This window comes from Alligator mississippiensis, chromosome 5 (genome assembly GCF_030867095.1).
Source record: "Alligator mississippiensis isolate rAllMis1 chromosome 5, rAllMis1, whole genome shotgun sequence".
Classification (NCBI taxonomy): Eukaryota; Metazoa; Chordata; order Crocodylia; family Alligatoridae; genus Alligator; species Alligator mississippiensis.
In genome coordinates, this window is record NC_081828.1 from 174,519,466 (window position 1) to 174,535,849 (window position 16,384).

General features: G+C 40.3%; 1 protein-coding gene across 3 annotated transcripts in view; it reads left to right on the forward strand.

Annotated features, from left to right (window-relative positions):
- The window catches only part of CALCR (calcitonin receptor), a 321,285-nt gene that overhangs the window by 173,478 nt on the left and 131,423 nt on the right, over positions 1 to 16,384 (forward strand). For 2 of the 3 annotated variants that reach the window (XM_019498115.2, XM_006267472.4), the window contains exons 3-4: positions 9,837 to 9,990; positions 16,128 to 16,238. In XM_019498115.2, the coding sequence (XP_019353660.1) occupies positions 9,837 to 9,990; positions 16,128 to 16,238 (265 nt within the window). The remainder of the gene's footprint in view (positions 1 to 9,836; positions 9,991 to 16,127; positions 16,239 to 16,384) is intronic. The other variant, XM_019498116.2, reaches the window with a different exon arrangement.

A 16,384-nucleotide genomic window follows, 5' to 3' on the forward strand; every position in this document is an offset into this window, starting at 1 on the left:
CCAATTTCAGATTGAAGTAAAAACAAATATAACTGAGTTTGGGGTAGGGGGACTGACTACCAACTCCAGAGTGGGGCAAGTATCTGGTGCCAGGGGAGTACAGCTGTTTCCTTCCCAGTCCTGCCATGGACAGAATTGCTCCCTCCACCACAACACGTGGGTCCCCTAAGCACTCCATCATGGTCCCAAAGTGCCCCACTGTCCTTTACTCTCTCCTCTGTTATCCCCCTATCCCTAGGTAGTAACATGCCTTTATTGGACATGCTGAAGGGTAAGCAGAGAACCCTTATTAGAAGCAGATAAACAGGATAATTGTAGAAAAATTATAGCTTGATTAGTGGAAGATCAAGAGGTGTTACACCTATGGAGTGAAGAGATTAGCAAGAACCAAGGGGGTAATAATAGCCATGAAGTCAATTAACTCCATCACCTGCACCTGAATAGAAATGTAGTTGTCCCTTCCTGGCAATTTGTTTCAAACTTTAAGAGGAGCAGGAATCAAAAAGAGGTAAGACTGTCCCACCAACCCTCATTCCCCCTTTCCCCTTGATCCACCCCTGCCTTACTGTCATCTTCCTATACATCTTGCAGCCTTTCTGGGTTAATTTTTCTCCTAGGTATATATATTTCATGGGTTTACATTTTTATTTTTTAATGCTACCCCAAAATTGTCCAAAGTCTCTGATCATACCCTTCTGGTGTTTTTTCCCCAAGATCAGGATGACATCTATGTAGATGCCATGTATACCACACAAATTCTGATGCATTTCCCAATGAAACAGTTAAGCTTCTGAATACTATTCAAATAACAGTCCGAGGAAAGAGTATTTTCCAAATGCAAGGCACACAGATGCATGCTGCTGTTTTTATAAGGGCACCTTCCAGAACCCTGCTTATATATAAAGTGTAGAAAAATATTTGGCAATAATCATGGGTCCCAGAATTCCTTTTAGATTGTAGAAAAGGATCCCTTGTTGTGTATTTATCTAGTTCTTTGTGTGGTCTATGTGTAAGCAAAGGGTCCCAACTTTCTTTTCTACAATACTCACTTTGTTGGTGTTTCTACTGTGCAAGATTTCAAAAGCAATTGGCTTTTAAAGCTTTTCCCTAGCATAAAAGTAAATTTCAGGAGGGTGCAAAGCATATGGTGCTTGGGCTCTTCTAGTTCTAAGTCGGTACTCCATTCCTTCTGTGAGTGTGCAGCTGGATGGGGAACAGGCTCCCCCAGCCTGTTCTCCACCCAGCTCCATGTTCATGGAGCTGAGCAGAGAACAAGTTCCCCAGCTATTGCCCTGCAATTACGGAGCAGGGTCTGGGAACTGCCCCAGCTTGGAAAGAGCTGCAAGGGTGGTGTAGGTCCTAGCTCCCTGCCCTGATCCTCCTTTGAAGAGCTAGCAGTAAGCTAGCTGCTAGCTGCCCCATGGGCAGATTGGGGCTTGGGGCTGGAATCTTCCCCTCCCCTGCAGCTCTTTCCAAGTCCCTTGATCCCAAACAGAGAGCCAGGGTCAGAAGCTCACTGCTTCTGAGACAGGGGGACATTGTCCTTGCCACAGCAGCAGGCAGCCCCTGGGAGCAGGGTGCAATTTTCCAGCCCCAGCCAGGAGATTGTTGTCTCCTGGCCTAGTGCACTTTACCAGGCCCTACAGTCTACAGCTACCCCTGGTGGTAGCAGTGGCCTACTGCTGGGCCCCAGGAAGTGGGAGCAGTTTGCTTCCATTAGCAAATCTGCTTCTACTTCCCTGCACATGAGTATGCCTGCCTGGGAGCATTTACTTGTGAGTAGATTACTATTAAGTAAACTGCTCCCAGATCTAATGCACGTGTAGACACACTCAGTAAGTCTGCATGTGTAGACAGGGATGCTTACTGTGCAGTAATTTACTTTAATCTCAAGTAAAGTGTCTCATATAGGTACGCCCACTGTGTAATATAGCAGATGCTTTAAAGATGTTTAGAACAGAATTCCACCCCTTGCCTAGATATTTAGAAGAAAATAGACCTACTTGGATTTCCTTAGTATATGAAGTCCTCTTATAATAAAATGTAATAATGGATAACACATCATTTTCTCCACTACTCATTTCTCCTTCTATGGATTCTTAGCAGTTTGGTTATCTGTTGTATTGCCCTTGAGAATATTGTTTTAAAAAGAATATTTCCCCTTGCAGCTATATTGCCTGCAAAATGTAAGCGACTGAGGCACAATTCTGTGTCTTCCTCATCAGGTAGCCTTTCTGAAGACTAATACATGTTTGTTGTTTTAGACTTGGTGAGAATATTTTCAACACTAATTTTCAAGCTGCGGCAGGAAAAAAATCAGGGCATTTTTCCTACTGAGAGTGCTTGAACTTCCAAAGTTGGATTATCATATTCAGAGGTGGTCAAAGAGCTTTGGTCACATTTGATATGCTTTTAAAATGTATAAAGTAAAGCAATAATGTCATTGTACAATTGATTGTCCTAAAAAGTCCCTTGCAATAAGAGGCCAATTAGAATTTCATTCACAGCTTTTATAGTATTCTTTTAATCCAAGTGCATGGTTTCAGCTGTATTCTCATGTAAGTAGATTAATTCATATGAGCAGGACTTACAGTACTGGACCCCTTCCTTAGAAGGAAATTATAATAAATATTAAGGAAGAGAAGAGTTATTTTTCCCTAAAATTGTGACATCTTCACATATTGTTGCTCAGAATCTCTTGCTTGTTTAAAAAGTTGGCAAATTTAGTGATGCAAATCTTAGTGATGTAAATCATTTGGAACAACAGTATAAAAATGAGGTTCTAACGTGCTTTAACATTGGTTACATGTAAGAAGAATTTTAATATGCAATGTTTAAAGAAACTACTTAATTTTAGGTAGTTCCTCACAAATCTCTTATACTCAGTAAATATGGGGGAGTGTAGAAGATTATAACAATGTTCACTGTATTGCATACATGTATTAAAAGCCTTCCTTAAGGCACGCTCTATGGGTTCCATTGTCATAATATTAGTAAGATTATGAAGAGCAGTTTGCCCAGATTCTTCAAGGCCTGTGCAACCATGCTGGGTTGTCCTGAGCTCAGATTGAAGGCTGGAATGGAAGGAAGGATAGAAGTTCAGTGTCCCATTAAAGCAGAGCCTGTATATGACCATCTTAAAAAAAAGGTTCACATTATATTTTAAGCTACCCAAATCAATAATAGTTGCCTCAGACAGAACATTAAAGGTTTCTAATTTGCTATATTTAATTTAGCAAAGTTGCATAACATATATATTCTGATTCTAAATGTCACATAAAGTCAGTAGTTTATACAGTGCTTGTATATTTTTAGAAGCATTGATGATATAGTGGATACTTTTTTGGATGCTTATTTATAACATGCAGCACTGTGTGAAACACCTATATATCGTGTTTCCTTTATCTGGAATCTGTACTGTATGTAGGGGAAAATCTTACATTGATTAAGAAAATGGACAACTTTACTATAGTTACAAATTCCTAACAAAACTAAGCAGTAAATCAAAATTGCTTTCATCTGGACAACATTACCAATTCTAGGTATAAAGAGGACATCAGAATTCCCAGCACTCGGTTCTTTCTACTTGTAATGATAATTCATCTATTTATAACAGCTTTTTATTGCGTGGTGGCTTGGTGGTCGTATGTATGACGTCATTTACTTGGACTTTTAGGAGTGACATCATATGTACGGCTGCTAAACTGCTGCATGGGACATCATTTAAGCAGTTTTCTTCAGAAGAAATAATACTGATCACTCACAAGATTTACCATATATCCTGATTATTAAGTTGTGGATTATTTATTTCTCTTTAATAAAAAATATTATTTTCATGAACAAGATATTCTACTTTACTGCACTTACTATCTTTCATACTTCCATCTAAAATAGCTGATGGATGGGAACATTTCTTCATTCAGTACTGTAGCTGCTAATGAAATAATGGATTATTTAAATTTGTTAGTTTTCTTTAATGGCATAAATTACATTAGAAAATAATATTTTAAGGTTATTTCCAAAAATGCCTAGCCACAGTGCTCCAACTGTAAATTACCACATTTCAGCCCAAGGGCAGAGGCGATGCCTCTGCTATTCTATATTTCTGTTGGACTGTATATTTGTGAAAGAGAAAACCTGACATTGTCATTTCCTCTACCTGTTCCAAGAGACTTTGACATTTCTTGCTATTTGGAGCAAAGATACAGAAATCTTTCTTTCCTATATGTCATTTCTAGACCACTAAATTAAGAAGCATGATACAACAGGAATATAATAAATAATAAAGGATGAAATAAAATGAGGTAATTACAAAATTTACTCATATTTTGATTGATTAAGCCCCAACAGTTTAGGGTCTGATCCTGAACCTACTGAAGTAAGTAGAAACAACTGCATTTTCAGTTCTAAAAGCTACAATGGAGGCTTAAGTGTAAGCTGCTAGTCACAAAAGAAAACATTAAAAGACTGGAAATGTATGTTTCACATTTCATCTCTCAACCCTTAACATTTGTTTTGCATTTTTTGCTGGAATTTTTAATCTGATTTTAAGATTAAAAATACACTTCATATTTGCATGCATAAATTGCACATATCCAATTTATTTGTTGATGTATTTATTGTACATGTACAAATCAGATGTTTTATGATGTAATACTAGTCACATACATGCACAAGCACCTGTATATAGCACATCTGATATTTGATCACATATGGAAATATCTGTACATCTGGCTTTTAAATGTTTGCTAATACTGAAAAAATAAAACTGATTGTCTGTGACTATTGTAGTAAAATGTTAATGTTCTAATCTGTATCCCAATACACTTAATTTTTATAGTATGCCATAAAGCAGTTTCTGTGTCTAATAGGGTTCATATTTAATGACAATCATCTCTCCCTTTTAATCTCTCTGGATGAAATCTTGGCCTAGTGAAATCCACTGGAGTTTTTCTATTGACTTTAATGAGCCAGGGATTTTATCCTCTAATGACTACAAAACACAGTCTTATTTGATACTTATTTAATTTAAAAACTATGTGCTAACTACCAAAAATATTTAACATACTAGGACTCGGTTCTTATCCATTCTTTGCCCCTCCAAATATATATTCAGATGTTGTCCTGAAATTATACATCGAAAAAGAGTTTAGCCATTTACTTCTCTAAATTGAATGTGTCCTTTTATGTGCGGCAGTTGATATAATTGATTTTTAAGAAAAAAAGTCTTAATTCTCAAAATTTTACTGTTCACAAGAGACTATTACCCCCCCCACCCTTAAACTTACATTACAATAATAAATGATTATGCCTTCATGTGCTAAAAATACCTTTAGTTCATTTTTTCTGCTGAAATGTCTTATTTTTTATTTCAGGGTATGATACCTTTCTGTCCTATGTGGGCATTGGGGAATGTACTTCCTTTCTAAAAATTATGCTTAAAAGATTTTCTAGGTAAAGTTAGAAAAAAATGGAAAGATTTTTAAACCACTTAATATGAACTTAAAATTCTAACATATACACATGTTTGTCCTTTAACTTTTCTAGTTATCTCTAATGGCATTTTAACACTGTTTATAATTTGGGATCATAAGTTTTCCTATCCTGCCTGGCACTGCAAATCTTTGAGTTGATTTTGATCATGTTTGGCCAAACGGATTGGAAGATCAGATCATTCCCTTACCTATTAATCATCTGTGTAAGGAAAAGGAAACTATAAGGTTTGCACAGAACCAGGGGCTCTGCATTCAGAACTTCCCAAACCTCAATGGTGTGCTCTGGAGGTCACGTAGTGGCCCTATCATCATTCTGGCATTCCACTCTGTCCTCACATCCTGCTGTAGCCGTCCTTTCTTAATGAATATTTTATTAATTTGAAGTTAAATGGCTATATGGATAGATGGGCAGAATAAAATAAGCAGAGACTTGCTTTAGCAACTGAATATTTTAGAGTAGCCTCATGGAAGCACTGAAGTTAGTAGATTTACACCAATGTAAAACTGGTATAAGTAAAGCCAAAATCCTGAGTCATACTCTCCTAAGGCCATGGACCTTTCACTTCCAACTGTGTCTTTATGAGTATAGACAGAAGTGACAATGTGTGCCCAATCTGGCCCCTGAAAATGCTCTACAGCTGTGACCAAACAAGTACATGACTGCAAAGCACTATAAGAGGGCCCCATCACAAGAAAATCTGAACCCTCATTTCATGAGAGTTCAGGTGCAGACGTTACAAAACGGAGCAGCTTCAGTAACTTACGTCTGAGCAGACTCTCAGCCTTGGAGTTGTTTTCAGCATGGGAGGGGGGAAAGACTTCATAGACTTCATAGACATTTGGGCTGGAAGGGACCCCGGAGGATCATCGAGTCCAGCCCCCTGCCCCAGGGGCAGAAAGCAGGGATCATAGGATCCCAGCAAGATAAGCATCTAAATGTGTCTTGAAGGCGCTCAAAGTGGGTGCCTGAACCGCCTCCGGTTGCAGTCTATTCCAAACCTTGGGGGCTTGAACAGTGAAGAAGTTCTTTCTTATGTCCAGCCTGAATCAGTCACGGCGGAGTTTGTGACCGATCGATCTTGTCATCTGTTGGGGTGCTCTGGTGTCCTAATGAGCACCCTTGATAAACTTATAGGGTCCACCAGATCACCCCGAGCCTGTGCTTTTCCAGGCTGAAGACCCCATGGCTCTCAGCCTCTCATCATAAGGTCTGTTTTCCTGACCTCTGATCATGTGCGTGGCTCTCCTCTGGACTCTCTCAAGCTTCTCCACATCCTTTTTGAATTGTGGAGCCCAAAACTGGACATAGTACTCCAGCTGCAGCCTCACCAAGGCCGAGTACAACTGGAGAATGATGTCCCGGGATTTGCTTGAGAAGCATCTATGGATACAAGCCAGCATTTTGCTCACTTTACTAGCCGCAGCATCACACTGAAGGCTCATGTTCATCTTGTGGTCAATCATGACCCCAAAATCCCTTTCATCTGTAGTGCTAACCAGCGTAGCACTGCCAAGCCTATAAGCATGCTGCAGGTTTTTCCTCCCAAGGTGGAGAGCCTCGCATTTTTCAGTGTTGAACACCATCACGTTCTCATCTGCCCATTTCATGAGCCTGTCAAGATCCACCTGCATCACCCTCCTGTCCTCAGGTGTGGATGCTTTACCCCAGAGTCTGGTGTCATCGGCAAACTTGGCCAGTCTGCTTCTGACACCAGTGTCCACATCATTGATGAAGATGTTAAATAGTATAGGCCCTTGAGGGACAGAGCCTTGAGGGACCCCACTGGTCAGAGCGCACCAAGATGATTGGCTCCCGTCGACCACCACCCTATGGGTCCTACCGTGGAGCCAATTCCCCAGCCAGCGGATCATGGTGAGGTCGAGGCCACAGTTAGCCAGTTTAGCCAAGAGGTGATCGTGGGATGCCAGATCGAAGGCTTTTTTAAAGTCAAGATATACAACGTTGATCTCTTCCCCCTTGTCCAGGTGATAGCAGAAGGAGTTCAGTCTCGGGAGTTTTCAGCTTGTGCTGGAGGATGGGGTGGATGAATTGGAGCCCCCCCCAACCCTGAGGTGGGGAGGCTCCAATCCATCCACCCCATCCTCCAGCACTAGCTGGGGAATTCTTGAATGAGCTCCCTCTTCTTTCTTTCCCCCTCTGGAACCAACAGTGAACTTGTGTTTGGTTGGGGGATCCTTTAACTCAGAACACTTCCTGCAAAACATGAGTTACAGCAGGGAGCTACCCTTCTGCCCTGTGCCCTTTATGTGGACCTCATTTAGAAGCCCACTCTTCCTGTTGCTTGATTTTGGGTTTGCTGATCTGGTTTCTGATTTTTTTCATTTGCCTCATGAACTATATACACTTGGTCCTGCATTCCTGACTCTGGTTTTCTAAGCAGTTCCGTTCATCTTCACAGAAGCATCCAAACAGATGATCAAAACATCTCATTAATTGAGTGCTGGATGTAGTCACAAATCCACCCAAACAGCACTTCAGACTGACATAGTTAAGGTACACCAGTTCCCATAGCCCATGACACATGAGAGAGTGCTTGACATTATATCTTTCCGCTTTGCCTAACCAGCCTGAATGGCCAAATACTCACTGATATCTCAGCTGACTGAGGTCAGCCTTCAGTCCTGACCAGGGCTGGAACTTAAGTATCTGACACTATACCTTAACTATTCTGCCATCATACTTCAACAATGGATATAGCAAAAGAAGCTAAATAAAAAGAATCAAATAGCACTTCCCAAGAAAATATGTTCCTTCTTCTGATTCCACCTTCTTTATTTCAAGCAATGATTTCAATAGAGTAAGTAAACTGCCTTCAAGTTGTCGCCCAGCCCTCAAAGAGAAATTGTCCGCAGGTGAAAATTAAGATGCCATTAGCAGAGGAGGTTAGATTGGAGCAAATTTTATTTACATTTTTATGATCTCATATTCAAAAGAAATGGCAAAAGATTGTTAAAATTTACCCTTTGCTTTTTGTAATGCATCCATGTTATATATTTTATAATGGTGGTATAATAGTATTTGTAAATGAAACAAAAACCTGATAGAAAGAGTTCATGGTATTACTGGAGGAGCAAGTAACAAGACAATAGGAAACTGGTTTTTTTGTTTGAGGTTTTTTTTTTTTTTGCAAAATTAGGCTGATACAAAAAAAGTAATTTCAAATAGTGTTGATTTCTATTTATGCAACTCCAAGTACTTGTTTAAATTATCAGATAATATTATAAAACCTGGCAGGCCCACACATTGAGAGTCCCATGAATGCCACAGACCTCATTTGAGGTACACCCTTGAGAGCCCTTAAATGAAAGTTCAGTCCATGTTTTGTTACTGAAAACAGAAATTCAGTAAAAAGGACTCATTTTTATAAAAACAACATTATGGCTAGTCTCTTGAGAAGTCTAGGTTTAGGAGTGTAAAGACTGTGAAATGTAAGCACTTAAATAAAAGTTGTCTGATTTTCAAAGCCATCTACAAAGCCCTTGGTACCAGACCATGATGACTTAAGGACAGAAGTACAAAAGTAGAAGGTCACACAAAGAAATCCTTGAAAGCATAGGGACCCTTTCACCTTTGTCCCTAGAGAACATTTTCCTAGGCAAGAACAGAGTTAGAGAGGAACCAAGGGCAAGCACCCTTCCCTTCACTCTACTTCAGCCTTCAAAGCTGGAGTGGTGCAACAGCAGAAGCCCAATCCTTGAAGCCAAGCAGAAACAGCACTGCATTGCCTAGCCATCAGTCAAGCCAAGTGTAGGGACATGGCAGGAGCAGCAGGGGTCTTTTGAGTCCCCCAGGGCAGGTAAGTGCAAGGCTACTCCTGCAGTGTCCCAACACCCAGCTTCTATAGCTGAGCAGCACAGGGCTTTTCCAGATCCACTCCTACAACTGGAGGGGGAGGTACAGATGCAACAAAAGGGTGTTCACCCCCACCCCACCTTACCTTTTCCTCTTGAAGTTTTGCTAAGGGAATCAAAACTTATAGTTACACCTCTGGAGATGTAATTTCAGGCTGGGACATCCATAAATGGTACTTGTACACCAATAAAGCAAATACAGATTTTTAAGTTCTTAGCAAGCTTTTAATGATCCCTTATGTTACCATGTTTCCAAAGAAAAGAACTTGGATAAAAATCCTGAGGTAATGGTGGAGGAAAACTACTGCATTTACAATTTGTTTTGCAAAAGTAAAAGACCATAATAATGCTAAATGTGTGCAGATAAAGTAAGAGTTATTTATAGAGATTTCTGAACCTCACCTCATGCTTTTTATTTTAGCCTCCTTGTTTACTCATTTAAATTAACAGATTTTCCTTTCTGTACAGAGAATGGCTCCAAGTCTTACTTCTACTATAAATTATACTGATCCTACATTAGAGCCTGTAGTAACTGAAAACACAGCGATACGACAGAAGATAATAGATTCACAGTACAAATGCTATGAGAGGATGAACAGAGCTCCTCCCTATAGAAAGAAAGGTAAAAAAGAGAAAAACATCTGATCCTACATTGATATGTTTTCTTTATCACTGTAAAGGAACATTTCCTTCTGTGTGCTGATGCATAGTCTTCCTGTTAGCCCTTCCAGTTAGTACTAACAGACTTTACATGAATTTAACACCCTTTTATGAGTCTCAGGAAGGAAAGGCCTTGGAGTACTTGGTGGAAGTGAATTATCCTCTCACCACTGGAGATTATTGCTGTGGCACATAAATGAGGCATATTGTTGACTCAGTGCGGTGAGACTTGAATTGCTGCTGTTCATGCTTAGAGAATGTCTATTTCTAGGACTGTCAGTTCAGTAATTTTCATACAACTACTTCAGAGAGAAAATATAAATAAAAATGTCTCAAATATAGATGTCAATCTATCCGTTTCCCTCAACTTATTTTCCCATAATTGGTCCATTATATGACATCTTTCTGGGCTCTAAATGTCTAAATATTTTGCACCAACTGTATCAGCACAAAGATTTATGGAAAAAAATCCAGATTGGGCCTCTTCAGGCATGTCCAGTTTAGGTTTAAGCATGTTTAAAGGTTAGGTGCCAGACCCTAGGAAGTGTCAAAGAAATGCGGTTGAGCTCATAGGCTCTGTAGGGAGTCAAAAGGTAGTTAGACATCTCTGAAGGGCAATTCAGAGAGCCCAGATACTGAGCAGAGAGCCACACGAAGATAAGTAATAAGAATCATTAAGCAGAGGGTTGTGTCTGAACTCCGAAGATTCTCTGGGACTTAGATGTCTGACATTTGCTCAGATTTGTATTGTTCCTTAAGCACCTATACTAAAGCATTGTTCAGTTTAAACATTAGGCTCCCTGCTCCAAAGGTCAAGTCAGTCAGACCCAGTTTGGAACTTAGCATTCCTATACAGTCAATGGAGGGAGTTTGCAGGTACCTAAATTCAGGTTTAGGTGTGTAGGAACCTTATATAGAGACTAGGGACTCACAGACGCCTCCAAAAGATCATTCAGTAAGTTCAGAGGCACCTTTAGGCAAACAACAGGAAATGCTAACACTAGAGATGTGCCAGAATTCCTGCCCCTCTCCAGAGTTTAGGGTTTGGATGCATGACCTGCATGACCTTGTATAATTTACGCTCATTTTGAACTCCTAGAGCATAGTGCTTATGAAATTCCCTTTGTTGTTAGCACTGTTTATGTGCTTTGCATTGGTTAAAAAACAGAAATAACCCTAGCTGCACGAAGTAGAATAAAGAGGCATATTGTAACTACAGTATAACAGGAACATCACTTTCATTTACTCCTTTTCTGGTCCCATAAGCCTTGCAGTATTGGTAGCCTAGCTTCAGTAGAGGGGCATTTGCCTATTTGATAGTTTTTTGGGTAAAAAGGTAAGAGATGTGGGTTTGAATTCCCTCAAGATGAAGAGGGCCTAAGAACCCTATCCTCCCACTACCTAGACAAATCTTCAAGCCATTAGGCAAGTGGGAAAAAGATAGACATCAACACCAAGCTGAATGAAATGCTACCAGTGGGAATTAGGTGTATATTTTTCCCCCAATCAACAGAAGCCTCTCCATGCACGGCAGCATTCAAATTACTGATTACTTCAGCAGCATTCAAATTACCTACTAAGCAACAATGTGAATTGCTGGGGAACTTTGGAAGGAATTGAGTTTCATGCTGCACCTAGACATGCCACCTAAAACACTTTGGAGCATGCACAGAAGACATATAGTTTAGATTTGGATGGAACTGTGCAGAATCAAAAGGAGGGGTCCAGCAAGTTTTGTGGCCATTAGAAGAGGAATTTCTCTTTGGAACTTTCATAATTTTCCTAAGAGGACAAGAGTTAAACTCAGATACTGGATTAAGAGTCCAGAATGATAATCATTATACCATGGAAACTGTCTGGTATAGACTGGCAATTCATGCATTCTTCAGACTGACAACCAGACTGAAGCCATGACATTTGGTACTGGCTAGATTCAAAACACATTTTTTTTTTTTTTATTTCTTAGAAGGGTGATCTTGGGTGATGGTGAGAAAACTGAGATTTTTTCCAACATTGATGAATAACAGTTCCAATATAGCTTGCATAAAAAAGAATCTTACTCTAGACATTGACATCCCATAAAAGGGCTGGATTAGCTTAACAGGACTTTACATATCTTGGGTGCAGACAGGAAGGATCCCTTAGTACAGGAGTTGCAGATGAGAGCTGTAAGATGACATGCAGAGGAGAAGAGGATACCGCCCCCCCCCCCCCAGCTGTATTTTAGGCAGCCTGGCAAGAGGGTGAAGCCTCAACGTGAAAAGGTGTGAAGATTCTGTATACTGCTGAAGTCCCTAGGGCAGCCTGGGAGTTTGCTATAATGTAGATAGGTGCCCAGGTCTTTCTAAGTTAGGTCTGTGTCTCTCCAGTCCCCAAATTAACTTGTGACTGGTGCAGCAGAGGCAACCTAAATTCCCTTTGCTCTGAGGCTATGAATCACTGCACACAAAACCACTCTGAGTGACTTCTGGCAAAAAAAGTATTTTTTAGTTTATATTTCTGAAATTGTCTTTCCTCTGTGGCAGGTATTATTCTATTCAAATTGTAATTTCTGTATAGGACCTGGAGGTTACAGTGGACAATAAGCTGAATATTAGCCAACAGTGTGCCCTTGTTGCCAAGAAGGCTAAGGGCATACTAGGCTGCATTAGTAGGAGCCTTGCCAGTAGATTGAGGGAAGTGATTAGTCCCCTTTATGATAAGTAGAGGACTCCTCACATCTGGAGTACTGTGTCCAGTTTTGGCCCCCCACTACAGAAAGGATTGGAGAGAGTTTGGCAGGGGGCAACAAAAATGGTTAGTGGGCTGGGACAGATGTCTTACAAGGAGAGGCTGAAGGAACTGGGCTTATTTAGTCTGGAGAAGAGAAGACTGAGAGGGGATTTAATAGCAGTCTTCAACAGTCTGAAGGATGGTCCAAAGAGGTTGGAGCTAAACTGTTCTCAGTGGTGGCAGATGACAGAACAAGGAGAAATGATCTCAAGTTGCAAGAAGGAAAGTAAAGGTTAGGTACTAGGAAAAACTCTCTCACTAGGAGGGTAGTAAAACACTGGAACAGGTTACCCAGAGAAGTTGTGGAATCTCCATCCTTGGAGGTTTTTAAGACCCGGGTAGACAAAGCCCTGTCTGGAATAATCTAATTGGAGATGGTCCTGCTTTGAGCAAGAGGTTGAACTACAAGACCTCCTGAGGTCCCATTCAACCCCAATTTTCTATGATTCCATTTTATCACTTTATATGTGTACACTTGATGTATCTGGTGGGAAAAAATATTGTCATGTTATTTTCCCTGAAAGCCTGTAGAGCATATCAAACAACAACACTGTATTTCATGTCAAGACATAACATCCGTTTTAAAAATTAAGCATAGAAATTTCCTACAAAGCCCAGATTTCAGTATCTTTCACAAACATGCTTAAAATGCATTCTGCTTTTGCTGTTTTTCTCTTTTTATTTCACAAAATGATGCTTCAAATCTTTCAAACCCTGGGAGGAGAACAGGAGAATGCTTGAAGGAAAAAACAACTAGAACTGTGTGATTCTATCCCTGACTGAAATAACAATAGTTTGCTAATAACTTGAACAAGTAGCTTAGAACATCTGTCTTGACAACAGAAGAAAATACACATATACAAAAATTCTTACAAAATGAGGAAAATAGTGCTTATACCAAGAAATTTTGCACAGTAAATCACAGCTGAAAATTAAACTTGTAATATTTAAAACTTTCCATTTTTAGATAGCATGTCTATCTTAAAATAACAACTACTGCTGCAAGGTTTTCAATCTGTCATCTTGTAAAAATGTAAAAATCTTTGTACATCTGTTATAAATGTCATGGTTTTTTAAAGAAAGATTTAGGTCATTGGAAGACAATTTCAGAAGCACAAAGGGAAGTTTGGTGCTGAAACTGCTAACTTTCAGGCCTGTTAGGGCCTGGTTTCAGCATATATTAGGACTCTACCTGTTGTTTGCAGTTTTTAAAAATCCCTCCTTGTGACAATCATAGCAAAATTCATGCAAGGCACATTTAAAGTCAAGAAGTATTTTTTCACTCTCTTTCCATTCAGTGAGTGTTCTATTAGCACCATAGTGGTGAATAATTTTCTCCTGCATAAAACAGATAGAACACTAAAAACCAGACATAGATTTTAATAGTACTTATTTGCTAAGCTACAACTGCTGACAGAGTCTTGTTGCAGGAAACAGGTAACAAGGCTCTGGTGTCAATTGTGTGCAATCCTGTGTAAATCGACATGCATCCTAGGAAGAAAGGAAAAGAATCTTTGGGCACTTTTACACATGCCCCAGGGATAGGGGCGGCACTTTAATTAAAGTGGCTCTTAATTAAAGCATCCCAGCATCTTGTGTGTTAGTGTCCCCACACTTCAAAATGGCGGTGGGGGCACTTGAATGAAAGCTCATTCAATGAGTTTTCATTTAAGTGCCCCCACCGCCATTTTGAAGCCCAGAGACACTGATACATGAGATGCAGGAAGCTGCTGGAGCATGGTAATTACCATGCTCCAGCAGACTCGATTAATCAATTATAGCATGTCAGAGCAGCCTCCACACTTGTGTACAAGCACCCTTTCTTCCTCCTCATGCTCCTTTGCAGTGACTGAGTACAATCCTATTAGAGAGCATAAGCAGGTACCTTCTAGTGCCACTCAAATGAGTCTTGGGGAGGAAAGAATACTTCCATTTCAAGTTTGCTTCTTGAAGAATGTAGTCTGCTTCTTGCAATTCAGCATTACCCAGTGGAGTTAATCTGGCATGCAGGTCTCTATACAGTGCACTAGTTAAAAGAGTAATAGAGCAGCCATCTGCATTCCCCAGAACATCCAGGAGAAAGCCTGACTGAGGACCTGGTCCTGCACACCAGATAGTCCATAGGCTTCACAATGTTGAATCTGTGATTGTGCCTGCAGTGCAGCCCGACTGTGACTTCTGAATAAATGGGTTGCTGGCCTTTAGTTTTTTAATACTGAAACAAAAATGTAGAAACCTGCATATCAGAAATGGCCTTTAGTTGTAGGTGCCTCATTTTTAAATTTCTAACTTCAACCATCTGAGGCCTGATTTTGAGGACTGCTGAGCAATTGAAGGTAAATGGACTGCATGTGTGACTGGAGATTATTCATGTTACTGGTTGTGGTTTTGAAAATTGGGTAATCATGTCCTTCAGAGCCTTGCTGAATAGCAGTAGAAGTTTGATTCAGGACACCTGGGTTTCCAAAATTGGGCCATATAGTTAGGGCCTGGTTTAAATTGCAGGCCCAGCTCACTAATATTGTGGCCCAATCATGATGGGTGCTACCATTTTCACACCCAGATTAGGGGGCTGTTTGTTTTGATGGCTGCAGCCAGCTGGGGAAAGCATTTGATAGCCAACAGCAAAAGCCTAATCAGCCCAGGGGAGGTGGGAGGAAGAGGTCACAGAAAGGACAGGGGGAGAAGAGAATTTGGGGATGGGTAGGGGAGGAGCTGTTTGCTCCTCCAGTTGAGAAAGCTGGGACATAGAGGGTTAGGGGTGCTAGGGTCTGGTTTGGCAGATGACACTGGCATTAACTAGGGGAGAGGCTGTTTACTTCTCTCTGTGTGTGTTCTCTTCCCCCATCCCCAACACTCCAGTTTTCCAAGCTTTCTCCTCTCCCTGTCCCTTTTACCCCCCCCTCCCCCACTTCTCTCCTCCCCTCCCCTGGGCTCCTAGGCTTTTGCTACTGGATGGGGGATGCTTTTCCCAGCCTGCAGGAGCTATGTTATTGCAACAAAATGCTATGAAATGGCCATATCGTGGCATTTAATTGCAAATCACACTTATCATGAGAATCGCTTGTTTTTGTGATTTTCATGAAAAATGCAAAATAATGATTTAAACTAGGCCCTATCTATAGGGCACAATGGTGAGTATAAAGAAAGACAGCAATGCCAAGTATAAATGAATACAAGTCATAGTGTACTGATAATTGTTTTTTACTGAAAGAACAAATCTAGAAACTGCAACAAATGGGCAGCATTATAAAGTGGGAGAGTAGAATAGAAAGGGTTATGCTGTTTAAAAAAAAATTAAATTTTTAATTCTTCCTAAATTTATAGGTTTGTTCTGTAATCGAACCTGGGATGGATGGTTGTGTTGGGATGATACACCTGCTGGAAGAGTCACAGCTCAGAATTGCCCAGATTATTTTCCAGACTTTGATCCAACTGGTACAGTATTTCCTCTCATCTTTTATCTTTAGTATGGTAGACTTTAGAATATTCTTGCTTTTGAAAAGGCACATGCCTCTTACGGTATTTTTACAGCATTGTGAAATCTCAGAGACTTTCAGCAGTGAAATATCCAGCTGTATAGT